Source organism: Poecilia reticulata, chromosome 17, assembly GCF_904066995.2.
Source record: "Poecilia reticulata chromosome 17, P_reticulata-male-v2, whole genome shotgun sequence".
Taxonomy (NCBI): Eukaryota; Metazoa; Chordata; class Actinopteri; order Cyprinodontiformes; family Poeciliidae; genus Poecilia; species Poecilia reticulata.
The window spans coordinates 8843785-8865136 of NC_088846.1; the positions used below are offsets into that span (position 1 = coordinate 8843785).

The 21352-nt window shown below is 43.6% G+C and overlaps 1 protein-coding gene across 3 annotated transcripts in view; it reads right to left on the reverse strand.

The window, feature by feature from the left end:
- Nucleotides 1–21352, reverse strand: part of carmil3 (capping protein regulator and myosin 1 linker 3) — a 108584-nt gene that overhangs the window by 80369 nt on the left and 6863 nt on the right. For all 3 annotated transcript variants that reach the window (XM_008432998.3, XM_017310137.2, XM_017310136.2), the window contains exons 2-5: nt 19131–19225; nt 4593–4643; nt 2545–2604; nt 2341–2462 (exon numbers count right to left, since the gene is read on the reverse strand). In XM_008432998.3, the coding sequence (XP_008431220.2) occupies nt 2341–2462; nt 2545–2604; nt 4593–4643; nt 19131–19225 (328 nt within the window). The remainder of the gene's footprint in view (nt 1–2340; nt 2463–2544; nt 2605–4592; nt 4644–19130; nt 19226–21352) is intronic.

Here is a 21352-nt window from a genome sequence, read left to right on the forward strand (position 1 = left end):
AGCAGACCGCTCTGCAAACGACTCCCTTTTCTTTCCCCTTTTCAAAGGTCTGGCACAAGGCGGCTTTCAAGCTTTGGCGCAGCCCACCCGTTTATTGCTGGGCAGGCTTCTGCTATTAGCAATAATAACAATAATGCATTTCTCCTTTCTGGCCGAGTTACACAAGCGCACAAAGAGAGCATTTTAACAAAACTACACCAACCTACACGGCTAAATTCTGTAATCTTTTTTTAAGGTTATTACAGAGCCCTGTTTGCACTGGGGAAGAGTCTCATTTGCAGCAGGCTCATTTTTGTTCATTATAGATACTTAAGTCAGAGCCGAGATGCATCAAAAGCTTCTACAAAGTCAAAGCTGATTATGACATTGTGCACTGGTCATGAATAAATAAAAAGCAGAAAGGAGAATTTGATTCCTGAGACGCTGGTTGGCAACCTAACAGAAAATACTTCTGATACTATTGTTTATTTCCTGAAAACTGACACTGAGTATGCAGAAATCTGTGAGAAACTGGGATTTTAAACCAACTAAATACATTAAACACACCATACTATACTGGAGGAAACATGACTTTTATTTTTGCACAAATGTCAATAGGTTGGATTCTGGAGAAAATTAACATCCAGAGCCTTGCAAAAGCATAACATGCCTAAAACATTTTCACATTGCCGCATTGTACAAATAATCTTCAAAATATCGTATTGAGATTTTGGCTGATGGACCAACAAAATGTAGAGCCAAGTTACGAAGCAACAGGATACAAGGGTTTTCAAATGATTTTACAGATTAAAATCTGAAAAGTGTGGCGTGTGTTTGCACCAACACCACTTTAGTCAATACTTTAAAATCGCCTTTTCCTGTAGTTGCAGCAGCAGGTTTTTGGGGTACATCCCTTCTAGCTTCGAATAAGTAAATGAGGTTTTTGCTCATTCCTCTGTGTAAAATAGCAAAAGCTCTGTTAGTTTGGATGGAGAACTCCTGACGCCATCAATTGCCACGTCTTTCTAAGGATTCCCAGAATGGATTCAGGTCTGAACTTAAGACTACCATGTGATATACCGAATCTGCTTTATCAACACCATGTGTGTGGTGCTATTTAGGACTCATTGAATAATCTTTTTTTTTTTTAAACATGAAAAACCAATATTTAGTTTTATAACTCACTAATCTTTTTGTCTTTCTTTTGGTTTGTATTTTCTTCTAATTCATGTAAAGCACCTGGAACTTCAGTCTTGTTGCTGAAAATGTGCTACATAAATAAAATGACCTTATCTTACCTGAAAGGTCAATTCAAGAATGGTGTAAATTTGGCCTGCCAGAGCAAGCAGTCAATGCAGACGGAGATTTTAACTGACAAATTTAAATCTTCTATAAATAGATTTTTTATTCTGGTTGCTGAGAATAGACTTTGCTCCATCCATTTCCCTTTTTCTCACAATCATGCACTATTTTTTGGAAAATGTCAAAAAAACTGTAGCTTGCGATCATAATGCCACCAAATGCGAAAAAAAAAGTACGAATCCTTTTACTGTACTGCACATGATGTTTGATTGCATCTGCTTCCTTTTTGTTTTATGTTGATAGAATTACATCATGCTGCTGAATTCAGCACACATCGCGCTTAATCCTGTTTGTCAACAAACCGCACACACCTGACCACATTCGCGACCTTAATCTTTGCCTTATCACCAGAATCAGCATTGGGCGCGAGTTATTTTTATACCACCTGCATTTTCCACTTCGGCGCAGCACAACCAATCAGTGACACGGCTGTGCAATCAAACCCACATCATCATCTCCCCCTCTGTTCTCTCCGCTCTTTAGTGTCTTTAAATGTGCTCACTGGAAGCGAGCATCTACCGGGAGCCGGATGAAAAACAGCTGTTAAAAGTGCGTGGAACTGGACGGATGTGGCATCACGGCCCTGAGCGCGCCAACAAGCAGGACGAAGTCAGGAACATCAAAGACTGAGAATCCTAAAATAAATCGGACTTAAACAAAAGACAATCCACCCAGGACAAGAGGCCAGTTCAAGAACAGCTTCTTGCATATAGAGTGAGGGTTTGCTGCTAACTCACTGCCAGTGGGTTTTTTCGGCTGCTTCATCTTCCACACATGAACCTCTTTATAAACAGCAACTGCTGCCGAGTCCTAAAATGTACCAAGGCAGAAATAAAGTCGCTGCAAATTACAGTGCCGATAAAAACAAATCTGACGGCTAAAGAAGAAAACAATACGATGATGCCGGCTCGCCGACACGAAGGTCAGTGTTGTTCGTCTCAGATGACAAAAAAAAAAAAAAAAAAAACCCACAAAATTTTTTTCTCTTTCAAGACTTACGCATAAATTGAGTTGTTGAAGACGCGGGAGAGGGCGTAGTTGATGTGGTTGACCACGTGATCCAGCTGCTCCTGCGTCTGAAGGCGTAGCGAGAAGGTGGTCTTGTCTGTATCGATGACCACCTGATTATAAACATGAGATCAGTTTTTCTTTCTGCAAGAAGTTACACTCATTGGGTGGTTCACACACAGGTGAGCTTCTGACCTGGTAGTCTGGATAGGTGTTCATTGCTCTGATTTCCAAAAAGTTGAAAGTGACTTCCACCTGAAAAAAGAAAACGGGAACAAGCTATCACTTTGGTTTTCAGTGATGTGCATAATGTATGCACAATTTTTAAGAAAAACAATCTGTTAAGGATTGCTACAACATTAATTAGACCCTGGAGTTTAAAAAATATGCAAATGGGGTTAAAACAAGAAGTCACTGCCTGCTGAACCCAGAAGACAATGAATGCAAATTGACCCATAACAATTTCGACTAAGTCTCGTCTTACACCTTAAATATCTATGATTAAATTTACATCTCATTATTTCTTGTATAACCTTTTACATCAACTTTTGTTTTATAATTGTTTAACACAAATTAATAAAGAATGCATTTCTTTAAAATAAAAAAAGAAAAAGCCAATTTACAGCAAATGTCATCGTGAGGTTCTTTAAAAGTCAAACAAGTCCAAATCAAATACAGTTCTGTTATGTATAGTCATTTCACATGAGCCAGATTCATTCCAATTAAAGCCAAGAATACAATTAGATTCAGATCAAATGAAAAAGGGGAAGTTGATTTTATGGTAAGAGACATGACCTTCCAAGATCATTTCTTCTTAAACTTCTTCTTTCGTTGTTTTTGGGCTGCAGTCAGCATCTCAAAGGTCTTTTTGGAGGGTTGCCATTTAACATTTTGGGCCCAGAGCCTTCAGTAGTAACTGTCTTGATGTGTCTAACCTTAGAAACAATGACTTATTGCTGCTCCTGACCAACAGATTCCACAGGAAAATGGCAACCATGATGAGTCCACAAGGAAGACTGCCTCAACCTACAAGTAAGGTGAGTAAGATAGGTCTTGAAAAGAGTCCAATTCATCAACCCATATGCTTTTCCAGTCATCTATTAACTCACTGATGAAAGGAGATATAAGCCACTGATGTCAAGACGTGGAAGATTCTTGTAATGCATGGAAGGTTCTACCCAAACTCCGGCATCCTGAGATTGTATGTCAAGCAGAGGAAGGAGTTTGAGGACTAATGATATTTAGGGCATAACAGCAAAGAACCAGGAGTACATCAGGAAGATGGCACCCAAAGACGAGCTGTTAAGTGAATGTGTCAGGCCTGAGAACAAGAACAGGACTAGACGACACCATCAAGCGACAGGCCTCTACATGGCGCCAACAGGGTGACGGAGGTAATCAATGTTGAAAACTCCCACTAATAGCCAAAGAGGCCCAGACTGATGGACAACACAAAGGCACTAACTATTGCAGCAGGTTTTCAGCACAAAAATGGTAAATATCTGGGTTTGTCACATTGTACATGACTCAAGATTCAGGCAGAGCAAAGATGACCCAGGAACGGTCCAGCACATAATAGCAGGGTTTAAGATGGCAGCCAGACAAAGACTTCATGGGTCCAAAATTAATAGTAGAGTAGAGAGCAGAAACAAATTAAGGTCTCAAAAAGTAAAAAGAGAAGCTGTGGAGAGTCCAGGTCTCATTGGTGCCAGTGATTATTGGTGCACTTGGGGCTATGATGACCCTGAAATTGAAGAGGTTTCTGCAGTAGATTGCACAAACAACCTTTAGGATCAGCTGAGATACTGCACATAATAGGAAGCTTTACTAATGTCTAATTTCAGTTTTAGACTCCGTACTGAGGGAACAAATTAAAACTATCTGGATTAACTATTTACATCAAAAGCAAGGACAAGGACCAGGAACAGGAACAAAGATTCCCTTTATGTCTGTTTCTGGCTTACACACAGATCATCCCGTTTTATTGGGAAATAAAAGTTTGATTTGCCTCAAGAATACTAAAGTTTCTTTTTTTTTTTGCTTTCAATATTTAAGATACCTTTCTGTTGCCTTATACCAGTGGCCACATATCACTTTTACGGTATCATTACATACCATCATCAGAGTTGTAAATATTACTTCTCCATTCTCTGCTGAGGATTTTGTTTTGCCTCTGCATTAGCGTGAGCTCACGTCTGGCAAGCAAAAGGCATTAAATTCCACTGAGAGCGAGGAACATTTACCTTGGTGGGCACTTTGACAGCGAAGAGATACAGTCTCCATGTTGCCAGGACCTGAGGGGGAGAACACATTTATTTATTTATTTTTCTGTCACTGAGCCGCAAACGCAAGATGCAAATCAGAGCAAACAAAAAAATAGCACGGCACAAAAAGAGCGCGAATCGTCTCTGCAGTTCATCCAAATGTCTTCGCGAGTCGAACGGAGCACTCTAAACATTAGCCTGCTAATGGCGGCGGGGTTAGGCAGAATGTGAAAGAAATATAATGATGAGCCTGCGAGTCATGTGACAGACTAATTTATTTCAGTAAGTTGTGTTGATGGAACTAAGTAGCAATTATTCAACAGATGCCTCATTGTGCTAGAGAGAGAGAGAGGAAATCCTTGGTAAAACAGGAGGGAGATAGAAGACAAAGACAAAAAAACAAAAAATGAGGTGCTTTTTGTTGGCAAAAAAAAAAAAAAAAAAGGGCATTACCATTTTAAAGTGTCTGGGGTAAAACAGGAGAAGCAAAACGAGAATATATTAATATTCTGCCCATCCTATTAATCTCATTTATAATTCAGAAATCCACAATTAGCATACCCCATGTATGCACTGTGCATCTCTTCTCCACTCCAACTCTCTCTATTAGTCACACTTCCTCTGTATCTTTTCCAGTTTAGCGCTTAGTTCTCGTTCTGTCTCAGTTCTAATTCTCTTTCTTGTTTCATGTCAGTCCATTGGATTTTTTTTTTTTTCATCTTCTTGGCCCGTCCCTAATTTCTCCCATCTCTGTGTGCCACGCTGTACGTCCTCTCTGTCGGGTTTGTGTCCAGAACCCCTGACACCTCACTCCATCCCCTTGTGCCCTCAGCCCTTTCCACCCTCGGCTCCCTTCGCAATTCAGTTTTTTCTATTCCTTTTCTGCTCTGTCGCTTTCAATTCCTCAAGGCCTTTCTGTGCTGAATGGCTAATGGCGCCCTGCAGAGAGGCGGAGAGAGGAAGAAAGAAAATGAAACGTACAGAGACAGACAGAAAGAAAGAAGAGGGGAAGGGTAGATAGAAACGCAGAGACACTCGATTTTTTTTTTTCCCCCCGTTAATGGACTCCTCGGATTCCTCTTAACGATACCACATCGTCTCCCGGCAGAGACAGCGTTACACATCAACACCCGGTGTCTTAAATATACAGACACGCATAACGGACTCCGACAGAGTTCTGAGGCAAAACAAAGGGAGATGGAATAATACCTCCCATCAAAACGGGAACAAAAACCAGAAAATGAATGCATCTTCTCTGAAGATCTGAAGTCAAACAAGAAGCTTGAGAACAAGTCTATAAGCGGCCGTAAATCCAGAGACGAGCGGGGTCCTTCCAGACGGAGCCGAGCCGAGACATAAACAACTAATTATAAAGTGACTAATAAAAGCCTTCAAAAGGCCCCGCAACCTGACAAAGGGTCTCCTCGTGTAAACAAAGACATCAATAATGCAAGCTCGCCAAAGGGCCAGCTGGAACCTCAGAAGCGAGCTTGTTCTGAAGACTGTCCCTCCATCATTGCCTAAACAGACAATGACGTATCATTCAATGACTGTTTAGGCCCCATTAGGGACGAACACAGCAAAATTATCTTCCCTTTAATGTGCTGCGTTAAGTTGAGAAATCTTAATGGCGTTAGCTTAGCGTAACGGAGACAGTGGGCAACAATGGCAATTAACCTCCTACGCATGCCATAGTTCAGCTAACCTTCCAGGAACCTCTAACAAAGCAGCGCACATCAATCAGACAATGAACTCTTTATGCCCCTATCGCGATAAGTATGGTGCAGGCAGTACAACGATACACTATCATTAGTCCCATAGTAGCAACATTTATTTGACATAAAGCAACATTTGAGTAAAAAAAGAAAGCAGTAAATGTAATTGTTCTGAAATGTACTGAACAAAGAACGACTTGGGTCACAGACTTGGCGTTAAAAGCCCCAGGTTGCATCAATATACGTCCCTGTACAATATGCAGGGCGCCTTAGGCTACAGAATGTCAATCTGACACTTGTCAAGCAGCTGGTGGGTGTGTTTCTGTGTTAAATAAATAAATAAATGATAAAAACTTATATGAAGAAAACCTATAATAAAAGGTGAATCGAAGGTTGCCTGAGGTGACGCTGCGTCTCAGGCACAGACGGTAAAGTGGTGGCTCTGCTGCATGACTGTTGTGGAAGAGGTTCAGAAAAAAAAAACAAATACTCTGAAATTCACCTTGCACTCTCAATAATCTAACATTTGGGCTTAATAGTTCAATGACATGACAGCATTTTTCATAAATTACATCAGAAGTATTTTGGGCTTTTTATAAGGACACACTTTACAATGATAATGCTGGCAAGCTACAGGATTGTAGCCACAGCTACCATGGGGCAGGTTGCTACGCTGCGCCAACGGCCCTTCTGACTGACACCAGCTGGCAAGGTGGGTGAAGGGTCTTGTTCAAGGACTCAACAATAGAGACAGATACAGCAGGGGCTCAAACCGGCGACACACCGATTGCAGGACGAACCCCCATCTCCGTCACCGCCATTGAGTGTCAAATTCTGACTTACAATGGATTAAATAGAAAGTTGGCATTACGTGTTCTTAAAGCTGGCATGTCCCACAAAAGAGTCGCAAATCTTTCAATTAAAAAAAGCATCTGGGTGCTGAGGTGGTGCTGGGGTTGACCACAACCCACATAAGGAGGCCTTAGTCCTCGACACGGCTGTCGCAGGTTCGGATGGTGGATGAGTGTGTGGTTGTGTGTTTACTGTGGCACTGAGCTGTGACAGCTTCTACACTAAAGACTGTTGATGTGTATTGGTGGCTCTCGTGAGTGTTCACTGATTGGATTTTTGAATTTCCAACAGCCTGAATAAGCTGAAAATCAACTTATTTCTCAGTGCATCTCTGAGTCCTTTTGTGGGGTGGAATTATAATTTCCCTCCTTATCCATATTTTATACTTACAAATACAAGTGAGTTACGCAATAAAATATGTGGTAGATACACCCTAAGGTATACTTTCTAGATGGGTTTATAAGAGCATTGATGTAATTTTGCATAAAGATTATGTCCTTGGATTGGGAGCACCCACTTGTCTTCGGATAAATGAGTTGTCTCAAAACCACAAACTAAGCCACAAGAAAGAATATCCAGCAATTTATTATTAATTAGCCCTGCCAGCCACAGCTTAAGACAAACCCCAGCAGTCGAAATCAGACTATTTGGCCTACTTGTTGCATTCTTTCTGCCAACACTCGTCCTAGAGAGCTCCATCCAAAAAGCCTAAAAAGCTGCTCAAATATTGCTCTGGAATGATTGGAGATGAGATGGTCAGCTTCTTTGATGTGGTCAGCCAAGCAACCAGCAAGTGACAGTTTAAAAAAAAAAAAGAACGGATGAAGGATGTGGCAGGAGAAAGGACTGGAATGTAAAGATGACAAGATGAGAGGTACAGAGGTGCCCTTGCTGTGATGTGTGAGTGTCAGAAGCTCCAGTTCAAAGAACCAACCAGCCAGCCGGCGAGCCGGACCCAGCAGCGACGCCGCGAGAGCAGGACGAGGCTTGTGTGTCACTCAGGAGTTCCTCTGCGCCGCACGCACAAGAGAGCAACTTTGTCTCTCTTTTCGCACACACACACACGCACGCACACGCACGCACACATGCGCATTCATGAGGGAGGTTCAGAGGGCGGGGGCTTATATTAATCTTAAGCTGTCAGGCTCTTGCACTTCAAACGAGATGTGGTGGAAATCAAAGCATTTCACTGGATCGCGTGTGATTGCACACGGGCGTGCGCCGCGCCAAGCCGCTCCGTGACGTAGCCTCTGAGGAAACAAGCAGGGGGGTCTGTGCCAGATTTGGTCACCAGTGGTATTTTTGGCCCGACCACAAGGGCATCTCAAAACGAGCGCACAGAAAAGCCCCAACACGCTCACATCGAAGCGGACACATGCTAACATGTCGCACATTCATGAATATACAGACTGGAAAAACTAGTCGTACCCCATGGACTGTTTCATATTTTATCACATTTCAACCACAGTCTTTGATGCATTCTGGTAGTATTTTATGTGATGAAACATTAAAAAGTAGTAAAAAGCATTTTTAATTTAAGGATATAACTAAACATGGAATATGAATGCCAGTTACAAGAAGAAAATATATACTGTAGGCCTGAATCAGGTAGGAGGGTGAATAATTTGGTCTTAACTGTGGTTCTTGTGCTGAAACAAGAATAAGCCGTTGTAAAAAAAAAAAAAAACAACTGCACAACCTAGTAGCTAAGTAACTCAAGAAATTAATTCAGCTTAAAAAAAAGAGCAAAACCATGTCGTCCTTCAATCTGTTCATGATCGGGAAAATGGAGATGTCCCTGATTCTGATGTATGACAAAGGGATAAAACTAAATGAGGAAAAAAAAGAAACATAGAACTTGAAAATATAACAATGCGCTGGGTGTTTTTTAGAAGAAAGAAGGATATAACTATTCACACTTCATTCAGATAATAAAAAAAAGTCTAACTCCTGGCAAATAGACAAAGCCAAGATTAAAAGAGGGCAGGAAGGAATAAAGAAGACTGACAACGTGTAAACGTGGTGCAAGATAAACGCAGAGAATGACTGGGGTTAAATGGCTGCAGACAGACAAGACGGAGAGAAGGACAAGTGTCTGGAGTGAAAAGAGAGACGGGAAATGAATAAGATGCAGAGGGGGCAGAAACAGTCGCAGTCTGCCTTTAAGTCCTGACAGTGCATGCTCACACTCATTCACACTTTCTCTCTCTTCCCCTCTCCCTCCACCACGAGGGAAGAGAGAAGGTCAGCAGTCACACTTCACACTCACTGCCACAGGCTAGCCAACATGTGTTAAGATAATCAAAGGAAATTTCAGTCCTAATTACAGCGCCGAGCGCTCAGCAAGCGCCATCAGACGGTAAATATAGAGGCTTGCCGAGAAAAACAACTTTTCGGAGGCAATCTCGCAGAGACAGAGACGTAAAAAAGAAATTCATGGTGATGTTCGCTATCACATGAGCATATTATGTTTCAGAGAGATTGAGACTGCTGGAACGCGGGACTCACGGGCCCCAAAGCACGGGCCGTGTCTGCTTCAGAGCTTTGTGCTGCGCCTTCCTCCAGAGCCCCAGAACACAGCTGGAGGTCTCTGGGAAACTGAGTCATCTCGCAGGCTCACTTTCACCATCTTGAATTATGTAATTCACAGAGAGCGCTTTAGGCTTTATTTACTATCAGAGCGGACTTGTGGTGTGTCAGACGCGGTTTTTCTCAACGACGGCTTAAAATGAGGAGGACTGAAAGCAATCGCGAACAAAGACTGCGAAGCTGATGATTCAAGGGTTTTTTTGGTTTGTTTGTTTTTAGTAAACATTTGACAGAGTATTGTTGAGTCGACCTTCTGAAAATGAAAAGGGAATAGCAGAACCCAGGGAACGAGGGCATTAACGAGAACAGTACCCAAAAGGCTCCTGGTAACACAGGAGGAGCCAAAGAGATCCACAGTTCAGGTTAGATGGTGGCATTTATCGTATTGTTTATCGTTTACCGGGATGCATTTCTTATCGTGATGATATTTTGATTCATTGTTGTCACAACGTACTCAAATTAAATAACCCCTAAAACGCTCCATATTGTCAGGACTGTTATTTTTACGATTGTTAACCGTTTCTTCCATAAAGGCTGTGGAGAATCATCCATTCTCCATGCTGAGTTCTTGATATAACAGGTTGAAAAAGAGTCAGTGAATTGAATTCATGAATTCCATGTATTAAAACCAAAACACAGCCGGTCAATTCTGACCTGCTACCTTTAAAAGCTAACATGCAAAATGGCATCCCACAAGAGTTTCCCATTCCCTTTGTCTCTCTGAGCTACGTCCCAAAGAGGGCGTCACCTAGTGTGTCATTCCTTACCCCAGCTCTCACTTTTTAGGTTTAGCTTAGCTTTAGCTTAGGAACTAGCTAAAAGAGATAGAGGGAAAACACAGAATTATTTATTCTCAACAAGGTGTACCACTGAATATCAACAAATTTAAAAATTATAATTAAACGCAGTTTCTGTGTGCATTTCAGCAATAAAAATCACTTCTTAACTTCTTTATCTGATTGCGTATTTCAAATGGCAATCTTTGAGAGACTGTGATTGCTGTCATGCGGTCACAGTCGTACGGTTACCTAAAAAAGAAAGAAGTAATAAGTTTTGTTATCACTTGTCGTCATCACTACAGTAGCACAAACTATCTAGATAAATCTTTAAGTCCATACCGTTCACACCTCGTTCAGGAAAGAGGATCTCAGGACAAATATCGGTGCACTCATCAAATTTGGCCCCATGCAATTGTTGCTAGGCGATCTTAACTTTTTTGTTTAGCAACATACTGCCAAAAGAATGAAGCTTTTTTCTTCAGCAGGCAGAGAAGCTGGACAAACCTTTTCTTGCCCATCATGTAAAGCATTATGTGTGGCAGAAAATTAACTTTGCCTTTTGCTCTGAACAAATCACCCCCACTGGATTAGGGAACATCATAGTGTGGGATTTTTTTTTTTAATCATTAAGAACCGAAAAGCTGATCAGTGTTGATTAGAAAATGGATAAAGTTAAATACAGGGAAAGAAAAGCTCCAAAAGATTACAACAGAGGTACGCCTTAAGCAGAACAACAATGTTGCACAACCACAACAGTGGAAAAGTTTAGATTGAGGAATGTAATAGAAGATTTGAAAACTGCTGTTCAAAGATGAGCTTCATCCCTGATCTCAGATTTTTATGACTATACAATTTAGAAAACAAAGCATCATTTTTCCCTCCACAATAAAATGCTACTTTATTTTAGACATAAAATCCGAGTTTTGCGGCAAAACGGGACAACTGTTCAAGGAGTTCAGGGCACTGCAAGTGCGAAAGGAACTGGCCGTCTTCCAGCTGGAAGACAAAGTTGCAGACAACATTAAACTTCACACACAAGGCAACTTATTCATATTGGCAGCCAGGCGCTTCCTGCTGACGATGCAGCACCAGGTGTCACTGGGGTGAAGCAATGAAGTTTGCAAGAGGAGAACGCTTGCTCAGAAGCAGGTTTTCAACTACGCAATTTCCCCGAGTATGAGCAGTGAGCTTTAACTTTCCAAGTTTCACTCTTGAACTTAGCTTTTTGCAAATTACACCCAGTCCGACTTATTGCTCAGGTTGGTGGGACGTATTCAATAAGTAAATGAGCCCGGCTACTGAACTCCAGGGGGAATCATGTGGAAAAACGAGACATTTTCTGGATTTGGTATTATATTTCGGATGCGCCCATGAATACGTCAAGAGGTAGAACGGCGAGGGGCGCATCCACTATATGGCATCTGTAAGTGGCTAAACAAAACATCGATCTATGCATGATCCGTGAACACGTATTTTCCCAACCACTAAAAAACAAAAAGATATGGAGCAATGCCTCAGGAGAACCTCTCGTTCTCCCGCTCGTGTTTTTTTTTTTTAAATGAGATGTTCAACAAAACTCAGGAGTTTCTTTTTTTCTTGTGAGCATGAAAACCTCAAATATGCATGAGATGGCAGGGCAAAAAAAAAGAAAAAAAGATGAGGATTCAGATGAGGTTTGGCGCTTTTTCCCCCTTGCAACAATCTAGAATCCCTCAGGCGGCTGCATGCTACAATTGCTCACCGTTTTCTTTATCGGAGCTAAAAACACTAAACGCTGAGGCAGCATTAGGAGCCGCTCTTGCCTATCGGTCAGATCAGGTGTCTTGAACAGCTTTGGCGAGCTGTAGTGGAAACGGCGCTTCCATGTGCCATTAGACGTGTCTGGATAACTTGTTGGAGGAATTGAAATTAAATAAAACTAACGGCGTAAAGCAAATCAAAGTCTCCCAGAAGACGTGCGCAATCTCCAGAGATCGTCCGAGGAACTTATCGAGCTTCAGATTTACGAGCCTCGCGTTTCGTGTACGGCCCAACTCTGCAAAAAACTGAAAATGTCATGGGGTGTGGTTGATAACGGTGAGGAGATGACGCTTAGGCCCAGATTATGGTGAAAATGATGAATTTAATGACGAAGACCTCACAACAAGGAACAACAGGGAAACAGCACGAGGAAAACTGGCAGCACGGAGACTGGTGACATCAATAGACGTTCAACAGGGACCATAGACAAACTATTGACAAGGACCCGACGAAGAACACAGACAACAGGTGAGACTAAATACACACGGGGCAATCACGGGAACGAGACACACCTGGGAGACAATCAACGGGGAAAGACGCAGAGACAGGATTAACAGGGAACAGGATCACACAGAAACTCAAAAATAAACACATAGAAACACGGATCATGACAGTACCCCCTCCTCAAGGGGCGACTACCAGGCGCCCAACAGAAAAAGTCCAACGATCAAAAAACAAAAAACAACCCAACAGGGTGGGCGGAGGGGCGACGGCAGGAGGGCAAGAGTCCAGAAAACAAAAACTAGATCCAAAACGAAACTCTAACACCGCAAAACCCTCCGGGGGCCGACCACGGCAAAGGAGGTAGACCTCTCGTGGGAGGTCCGGCGGGCGGCAACGCAGGAGGCGGAGCTTGAGCCGCGGTGGGCGGCGACGCAGGAGGCGGAGCTTGAGCCGCGGGGGGCGGCGACGCTGGAGGCGGAGCTTGAGCCGCGGCGGGCGGCGACGCTGGAGGCGGAGCTCGAGCCGCGGCGGGCGGCGACGCTGGAGGCGGAGCTCGAGCCGCGGTGGGCGGCGACGCTGGAGGCGGAGCTCGAGCCGCGGTGGGCGGCGACGCTGGAGGCGGAGCTCGAGCCGCGGCGGGCTGGTCGGAGCGCCGGCTGCTGCAGGCGCTGGAGACTGGGGCTCGGGCGGAGCAGAGGCCGGGGAACCGGCAGGACGGCCGGCCGGAGTCTCGGGAGGAGCACCGGGGAGCTGCTCACCGGCAGCGGACTCGGGGAGCTCTGGAGCTGGGAGCTCGGGCGGAGCGGAGGCTGGGGGACCGGCAGGACGGCCAGGCGGAGCAGAGGGCGGGGGACCGGCAGGACGGCCGGGCGGAGTGTCGGGAGGAGCACCGGGGAGCTCGGGCGGAGCGCCGGCTGCTGCGGGAGCTGGGGACTCTGGAAGGACACTAGGGGACTCTGGAAGGACACTAGGGGACTCTGGAAGGACACTAGGGGACTCTGGAAGGACACTAGGGGACTCTGGAAGCTGCACACCGGCAGCGGGCGCAGGAAGCTCGGGAAGCTGCACACCGGCAGCGGGCGCAGGAAGCTCGGGAAGCTGCACACCGGCAGCGGGCGCAGGAAGCTCGGGAAGCTGCACACCGGCAGCGGGCGCAGGAAGCTCGGGGAGCTGCACACCGGCAGCGGGCGCAGGAAGCTCGGGGAGCTGCACACCGGCAGCGGGCGCAGGAAGCTCGGGGAGCTGCACACCGGCAGCGGGCGCAGGAAGCTCGGGGAGCTGCACACCGGCAGCGGGCGCAGGAAGCTCGGGGAGCTGCACGCCGGCAGCGGGCGCGGGAAACTCCGGTGGCCGGGCTGTGGCGGCCGGAGACGGGCAGGCTGCGGCAATAGGTGGAGCTGGCTTAGGTCTCGTAGCTAGCACAGCCTTTACCGTCTTCAGCTCCAATTCTACCTCCTGGTAAAATTCCACCAAGCCCAACCGAGGAAGGAGCGGGATCCACCTGTCCAGCTGGATCGCCATACGTGTGGCGGCGTTGAGGCGGCTGAACGGCGAAGATGGTTTAGACATTTCCTCGTCGTATCTCCTGATCTCCCTCAACAGGGAACGACGGTTCCATCTCCCTCAACTCTGATTGGCCCGGTTAAAATTCAACCAGAGAAATTTAACTTAATGAGAGAAATTCCAGACAGTACTGAAGGGAATGAGAATTGTGCAGAATTGGGTAGAAAGGCAATGTCCAGGGAAATTAAAATGCAACAAAGAAGAAAAGACAGAAGAAATCTGTTAAAAACCAAATTACTTTTTCAAAGCATTGCATTTTTCTAATAGCAACTAACAATCTGTAAGATGTGTTACTTTCACAACAGCAGGAAAAGTTTTTCTTTTTGTGTTCAATTTTTTCTGAATTTCTGCAAAATCATAGTAAGTTTACTCATGATAAGGTGAGAATGTTGAGCTGGCTCAGTTATTCTCCTCAATTGTTAAAGAGACAAGTGCAAAGGTCCTATGACCTTGTGATATTATACTTCAAATGACTCAGTCTACCTTGTATTTTTATTGCCACTGAGCAATAGATTTTCAATTTCTTTCAAAGGACTTGATTTTTCCAAAGGTTTCCTTTTTTTTTACCCAACACCAACACTAAAATGCATTCTATTTACATCGTCATAGACCTTCCTTGCCGCAGTCTCATTCAGGCTTTCATGGTTTCATTTTATAGGCAATGTTCGGGCATGATTTCACACGGCTGCACGTTTTGAAAGGCGGCGATGCTCGTCAACATCTGTTTCTGAGATCCACGTGAGGTGATTCAGTTAACAGATCCACTTTCACGGGGGACGACGAACAACAATCCAAGCTACCAAGGTGCTGCATTTTTGTCTGTGGCTGGATGTGAGCTTCCTACCTATGCAGGGCTTATAATAATAATAATAATAATAATAATAATAATAATAATAATAATAATAATAATAAAAATATCGCATTTGATTTGACCTTTCAGAACACCCAAGGACACTTTTCAACATTAAAAACACAAATTAAAACGGTTATAAATGTCTGTAAAAACACAAAACCATGTAATAACTAAAAAAAATTAAAGTGAGTTTACATTAGACATATAGAAGAGGGAATTCAGGAAAAGTAATGTTCTTGGTTGTTTTTGACCTCGTGTTTTTGGGGTCATTTCGGCAGGATGGCCCCCTGGGAAGCTTCATCGCTGTTCTGTGAAAAAATAATGGCTCTCACTGTGATTTGTTTGATTTCCAAAGGGCGTCTGCATCCGTTTCCAGACTTCAAGAAGTCAGTGATGTTGCTTCTCATCAGTTCTTCAGTTTATTTTTATATCGGGGCTTGATGTGTCACTTCTACCTACATTTTCACCTACTTCAGTCATTTTTCACATAGTGCCAGATTGTAGTATTTATTCAAGTCAATTGTTTTACAATATATATTGTTTATTTTTAAAAGTTAAAGTGTGACAAAAAAAGGCAAACCAAGACAGTAATGGTTCACCAAAGAAGAAATCTTCCAGAACTAAATCCTGGAAAAGCTTTAGGATGAGCAAAAAAATACAACACGGAACTCTGATTCTTGTGAAATTATATTGGAAAAGAGTGAGTGCTTTCCCATTGACAAAGGAGATAATACAGAGTACCGACAGAAGGGATAATAATAATTGGGCTACAAGTTTTGTTAGAAACAATATTTTATCCATCCTGCTTTCCCTGCTGTAACCTAACAGATATTTTTAGACTGTGGGAGGACACTGGAGTGCAGAAAGACCTCTGGCTGGGATTTGAACTGAAGACTTTCTTCCAGCAAGGCAAGAGTGTTACAACTCTACCTAACACTATCCAGCCCAAACAATTCCTGAGCATGAGGTTTTTTCCAAGTTAAAGGTGGCATTCTAAAATGTTTCGGTGTGAGACGTTTCGTGCACATAACAGGAATTAATTTTCAAGCTTCCCCCACATGTTTGCCGGGTTGCTAACAAACGAAGGCAGCGCTGCGTCATCGTTTGTCTATGAGACGAACCTTCACCCATCAGGATGAAAGCTCACTTTCACTGCAACATCTCATTTCAACCGGTTTCAGCTTGTAGAGTCCAGAAAACGGGGAGCCACTTACACTTATGAATGATTTATGTGCAACAGGGGGACTTTAAAAGGCAATTCAAAGCCATAAATCATCATTACATATTACACCCACCACGAGTTTCATAAATTACAAACCTGCTGTAAACATCACACACACCCACACCCTCTTCCCCCCTCAACCACACAACTATACAGTCGCTGAACATCCAAGCACAACTAAACCTTCAGACGGAGCAGCAGCTCTTAGCCGACCTCGGCTCTTTGCGCCGAGTTCTCTTAAGCAGCTTCCCTGTGTTAACCGTAGAACCCTGGGCAGGGATGAGCACCCGAGTGTGTCCAGGACTGTCAAGCAGTGACTCGCTCAGCAAGTAATTGGCCTATTATTGGTGAGAGCACAGAAACCGCAGAGTCAACAGAGGATGAAACGGAGCAACCGATCAGGATAAATAAGTGGCGGAAGAGCCAAATCGGCAAGTGGAGCATCACAACACATCAGAGATTTCCTCCGCACTTTCTCTCTCTCCCTCTCTCTTTCTTTCTCCCTGCTCACTCCATCCTTCATTCACACTCCTCCAGTGGGAAGCCCTCCCCTTTTCCTCCATCATATTCACTGCCCCCACCTCACCCGCTCTGCCTTTGAAGATGCTTTGTTTTCTTGACTTGCCTCTAATCTTCAAATAGGGTGATCTAATAATGGCCGCAAGAGTGCATGTGCAAGCGAGTTCTGTAGCTCTGAGCCTTATGTGTGTGTCTCTGTGTGTGTGTGTGCGTGTGCGTGTGTGTGTGTGTGTGTGTGTGTGTGTGTGTGTGTGTGTGTGTGTGTGTGTGTGTGTGTGTCTAAGCGTGCTGTACATGTCAATCTGCACGCATGCTGTGTGGTTGGATGCGATAGATGCATGCGTGTTGACGCGTCCCGACACGTTGCCCTGGGTGCAGTTTGGATGTCATGCTGTGCCCTCCCAGGGTCTGTCTGAGGTGTGTGTGTGTGTGTGTGTGTGTCACAGAATGACGACTGGTACAGTCAACACACAATGACAGTTGGATATTAACAAACCTCCAGAGGGGGAAAGGGAGGCGGAAGAAGGAGCAAAATTTAGAACAAAGGCTTAATGATGTACATAAACCAGAAGCATAAAGCACCAATCTATTTTACTCTACCTCCATAAAAAGTAGAAAAAAATGGGAGATGTCGTAATGACGGCTATGATCTTGACCAGTTCGTTCCAGTACCACATGCAAAGAAGGTAAAAGGAGCAAGTTACTGCAGTCTTTTCCTGCAGGTTTAAAAAATAAAATAAAATACATTCCCATGTGAAAGTAAGAAAATGTTCTGTGGTCAACATTTGGACTTACTAAAATTGTAATTTTCAATGTAGTTTATTGGGATGTAATATGGTACACTTACAAAAACATTCACGGAAGTAAACGGTGCATAATATTTAACCGTTTGGGATTTTTTATGGGTGAATTACATCGGTCTTTAACCTCCCAGGGTACGAACACATCTACAGAACGCCGTACGCAACGAGTCGACTCCGTTAAACAGACGCTCCCTTTCACCGCTTGCGACGTTTTCCAGATTGTGGGTATTTGGTGCTCAGGGTAGGCTGAATAAACCACTCCATTTACAAGCTCGTCTCTTCAGCCTTCATACGGCCAGATAAACGCATTCATTAGAGCGAAAAGATTACCTTTAAAGGAAGAGAGACCTTGACAACGAGCTGGGATGAATTCAAATAGTCTATGAGTTCTCCCTCCTCCCCTCGCTTAGCAGCAGAAGCGGCCGGGGTTTATTTGGATAGTAAAAAAAAAAAAAAAAATCTTGTAAGGCAAAGACCTAATTGAATTGCTTTGGATGGTAAGAGGAGCTCAATACCCCTTAACAGGTTTGAGGGAGGATGAAGGGAAGGTGGGGAAGGGCATGAGAAGAAGAGGCACAGGAAGTGAGCTTGGTGGTGGAGGGGAGATGACAGGGTGGAGAATAATCGAGATGGACAGATAAGGAGGGAGGGAGGGAGGAAGGGAAAGAAAATAAAGAGAGGGGGGTTGGGCTGGAACAATAAAAATATATGCCAGAATGGAAGAGAGATCGAAAAAGGAAAAAACAGAAAAAGCGTGGAGAGCGACTAATTCACTTATCAGCATGTGCATCTTGCTGTCTTCAGGGGGAGGTAATGAGCTCACTCCTGTGCATAACGACACCATGTGAGTAAGCGATCGGTCACTAACGCCGCTGACTAATTGTCACTTTCTCATAAGCAGCGGTGGCCTCGGCGCCGGCAGGTTCCTCCGGCGCGTCGCGAGTTGCCCACGGGCCTTCTGGCATCCGCATTTTTTTTACTTTAAAACAAACTCAACAAACGCCACGCCAGCACACGACGTCTGGGCTTATACGCTCTCTCTCACACACACACACACACCACCACCGCCTGTGGCATTAAGGTCATCCTGCCACATCTAATAAACTCTCAACAAGGACTCAGTCGACAGTGGCATGGTGTCCACTTTGCTCTGCTTAGGCGGCATCTGTCCTAAGCCTGATTTGCAACGCGTCTGTCGGACGTCTCGCGAAGCAAAGCGCAATCTGCGACTTCTTACGACTCCCTCCCGTTTCTTGGAGTTTGGTCCGACTGAAGCACTTAAATATCAAGTTGAGTTATATTTTTTTTTTTCTCCAAGCTCATCTACCAGTGTTCACAAACATGGTCTCTGTTGGTGGAAGAAAACAAAGGGTCTTACCAGGATTCTGTCCTCTGACTTGCCGCCTCTCGTCTCCTGCTTGATGGCTCGCACAAACTTAACGGGCTGTTTGTCCAAAACCTTCTTGATGTTCTCTGGGAAAAAATTTGAAAGAGGAAAAACAAAAAAGAGAGAGAGGGAGAATATGAAATAAATAGTGATCTAACAGATTAACTTAGAAGACAGCTAAAGGTTTTTTTACAAAGAAAATTTATACAATATAAATATACAGCCGGGGCTGAAGAATTAGTGTAAAAGCTCGCATAAGTAAGCACCATATTTACTGATAATCAATATTGACTGAAGTCAAAACGCTGCTTGCCAAAATATTGCTGTTTTCTTCTTTTCTGCTCCCGGATGGGTCCTTACCCAGTGGTTTCCCCACATGCAGCGTAGAAACATTGAAAGTTACTTCAACCACAGAAACAGTGACAGTTTTCCCATTCATAAATAATAATTATTTTTGTAATGAGTGATTAGAGTCGTTCTGTTCCAGGACTGTTCAGAATCAGTCCCATAGTTTTGATGTTAGCCTGCATCATCTATTCCAAAACCTGTTTTCATGCATGCTCAGTGTCATTGTCTCGTCAGAAATCCCAGCAGAGACAAAGTTTTAGCCATCCTACTGAAACCGTCAAGCCCAGAAGACAGGAAAACAGTTGGCATTTTGAGTAGCAACCCAAGAACCATTAACACTCGAACCTCTAATGAACTGGAAGCTGCTGGTACACCAGTGTTACAGTCAACATGGACCAAGAAAGTGTGAACCGGGAGAGAAGCCCATACTCCCAAACCTTTGAGTTTGACAGTGATTGACAGCTGCTGACAGCCAAAAAGTCTCCTACACAAAGGTTTTATTGTAAGAGGAGCAGAGGCGCTGCCAGGAATCTTGGGCCCTATGACAAAAAATTTTATTGGCCCCCCCCCTTTTGCACCTGCTGTTACAATTTCTTGAGTCTATCTGAACCATCAAAAGCGTCACAATTTTAAAGGCAGGTAACTGCCTTGCTTTCTTTGGTCCAATACTGATAGTAGCACAATATTTATCGCTTGTGAATTTTACGTGCAACAGTCCGCAAACAATGTGCAAATAGGTTGCTTAAATTTTTTTAAATTAGTTTTAGATTACTGAAAGATCTCTCCCCACCAGCAACAGTCACAGGCCATGTGCAAAATATACATGAAGCAATCCAGATTTCTCAAAAAATGCTATGTAGTTGCATTTTATTCAAGCTGCAGTATACAACTTTCATTAAAAATATATACTTTTTCTGTGTCATGACAATTTGTTATGAGACAGATAATCTGAGAGAAAAGCAATCTCCTCTACCCCTGAGATACTATTGCTGGCTAAAGATTGTGATTTACTGCAAAACCCACCTCCTGTTCTGATTGGTTGTTTCTGGGGCGAAGGGAGAAGAAAGAGGAATTGATCATTTCTCCGACTGTCACGACAGCTTTAACAAATATGTACTTTTGTCTTTTCTTCATAAAAGTTGCATACTGCAGCCTTAATTTCACTTATGAGAGGGCAGGTCATGAGGGACATGGGAATAGATTTAAATGCAAATTTAGGTAAAACTGTGTTGACTGGCTCCAGTACAGACAGAAGGCTGTTTTGTCATTATCATTTTATAAAGATTGTTTGAGTTTCAGTAATATATTGTTTTTGTTGTGTAATTGTAAAAAGAGCAGAGAGAGAGAAATCCCTATAGATTCCCTGGAATGAGGCTAACTAGCTTGTCGGTGTTGCTCACCTTTTTCATTGGGGGCAGGGGTTAAAGGTTATGCTGATATCAGGGACTACAGCTGCTGCTGCTGACTGACTCTCCTGTTGTTAAGTGTGGTAAAAAGTACAGGTACAAGTTAAATATATGACTATCTTGGTATGTTATTCCTTAATTCATTAAATGCTAGTAAAATGGAGGCAAACTGCGTTGATATTCTCACAGACTACTCACCTCTTTGGGAGAAAAACTGGGTTACAAATGGACACTCTCGTCTTTTTTTCTCTCGCTTTCTTTTTTTTTTTTTTTTTTTTTGAAAACCGGACTTTATAATGTTTCTTGGCAGCATAGAAACTTTCGCAGTTGTTCCATCTTCTACTGAGTGCAGCGCGTCACCGTCAAGCGCGCCAAGCAGGAACGAACCATTTAACGCAGATCCAGGGGGGTGTTTAGGGCAAATTTGAATGTGTGCTTTTTGATCTGGGAGAGGTAACA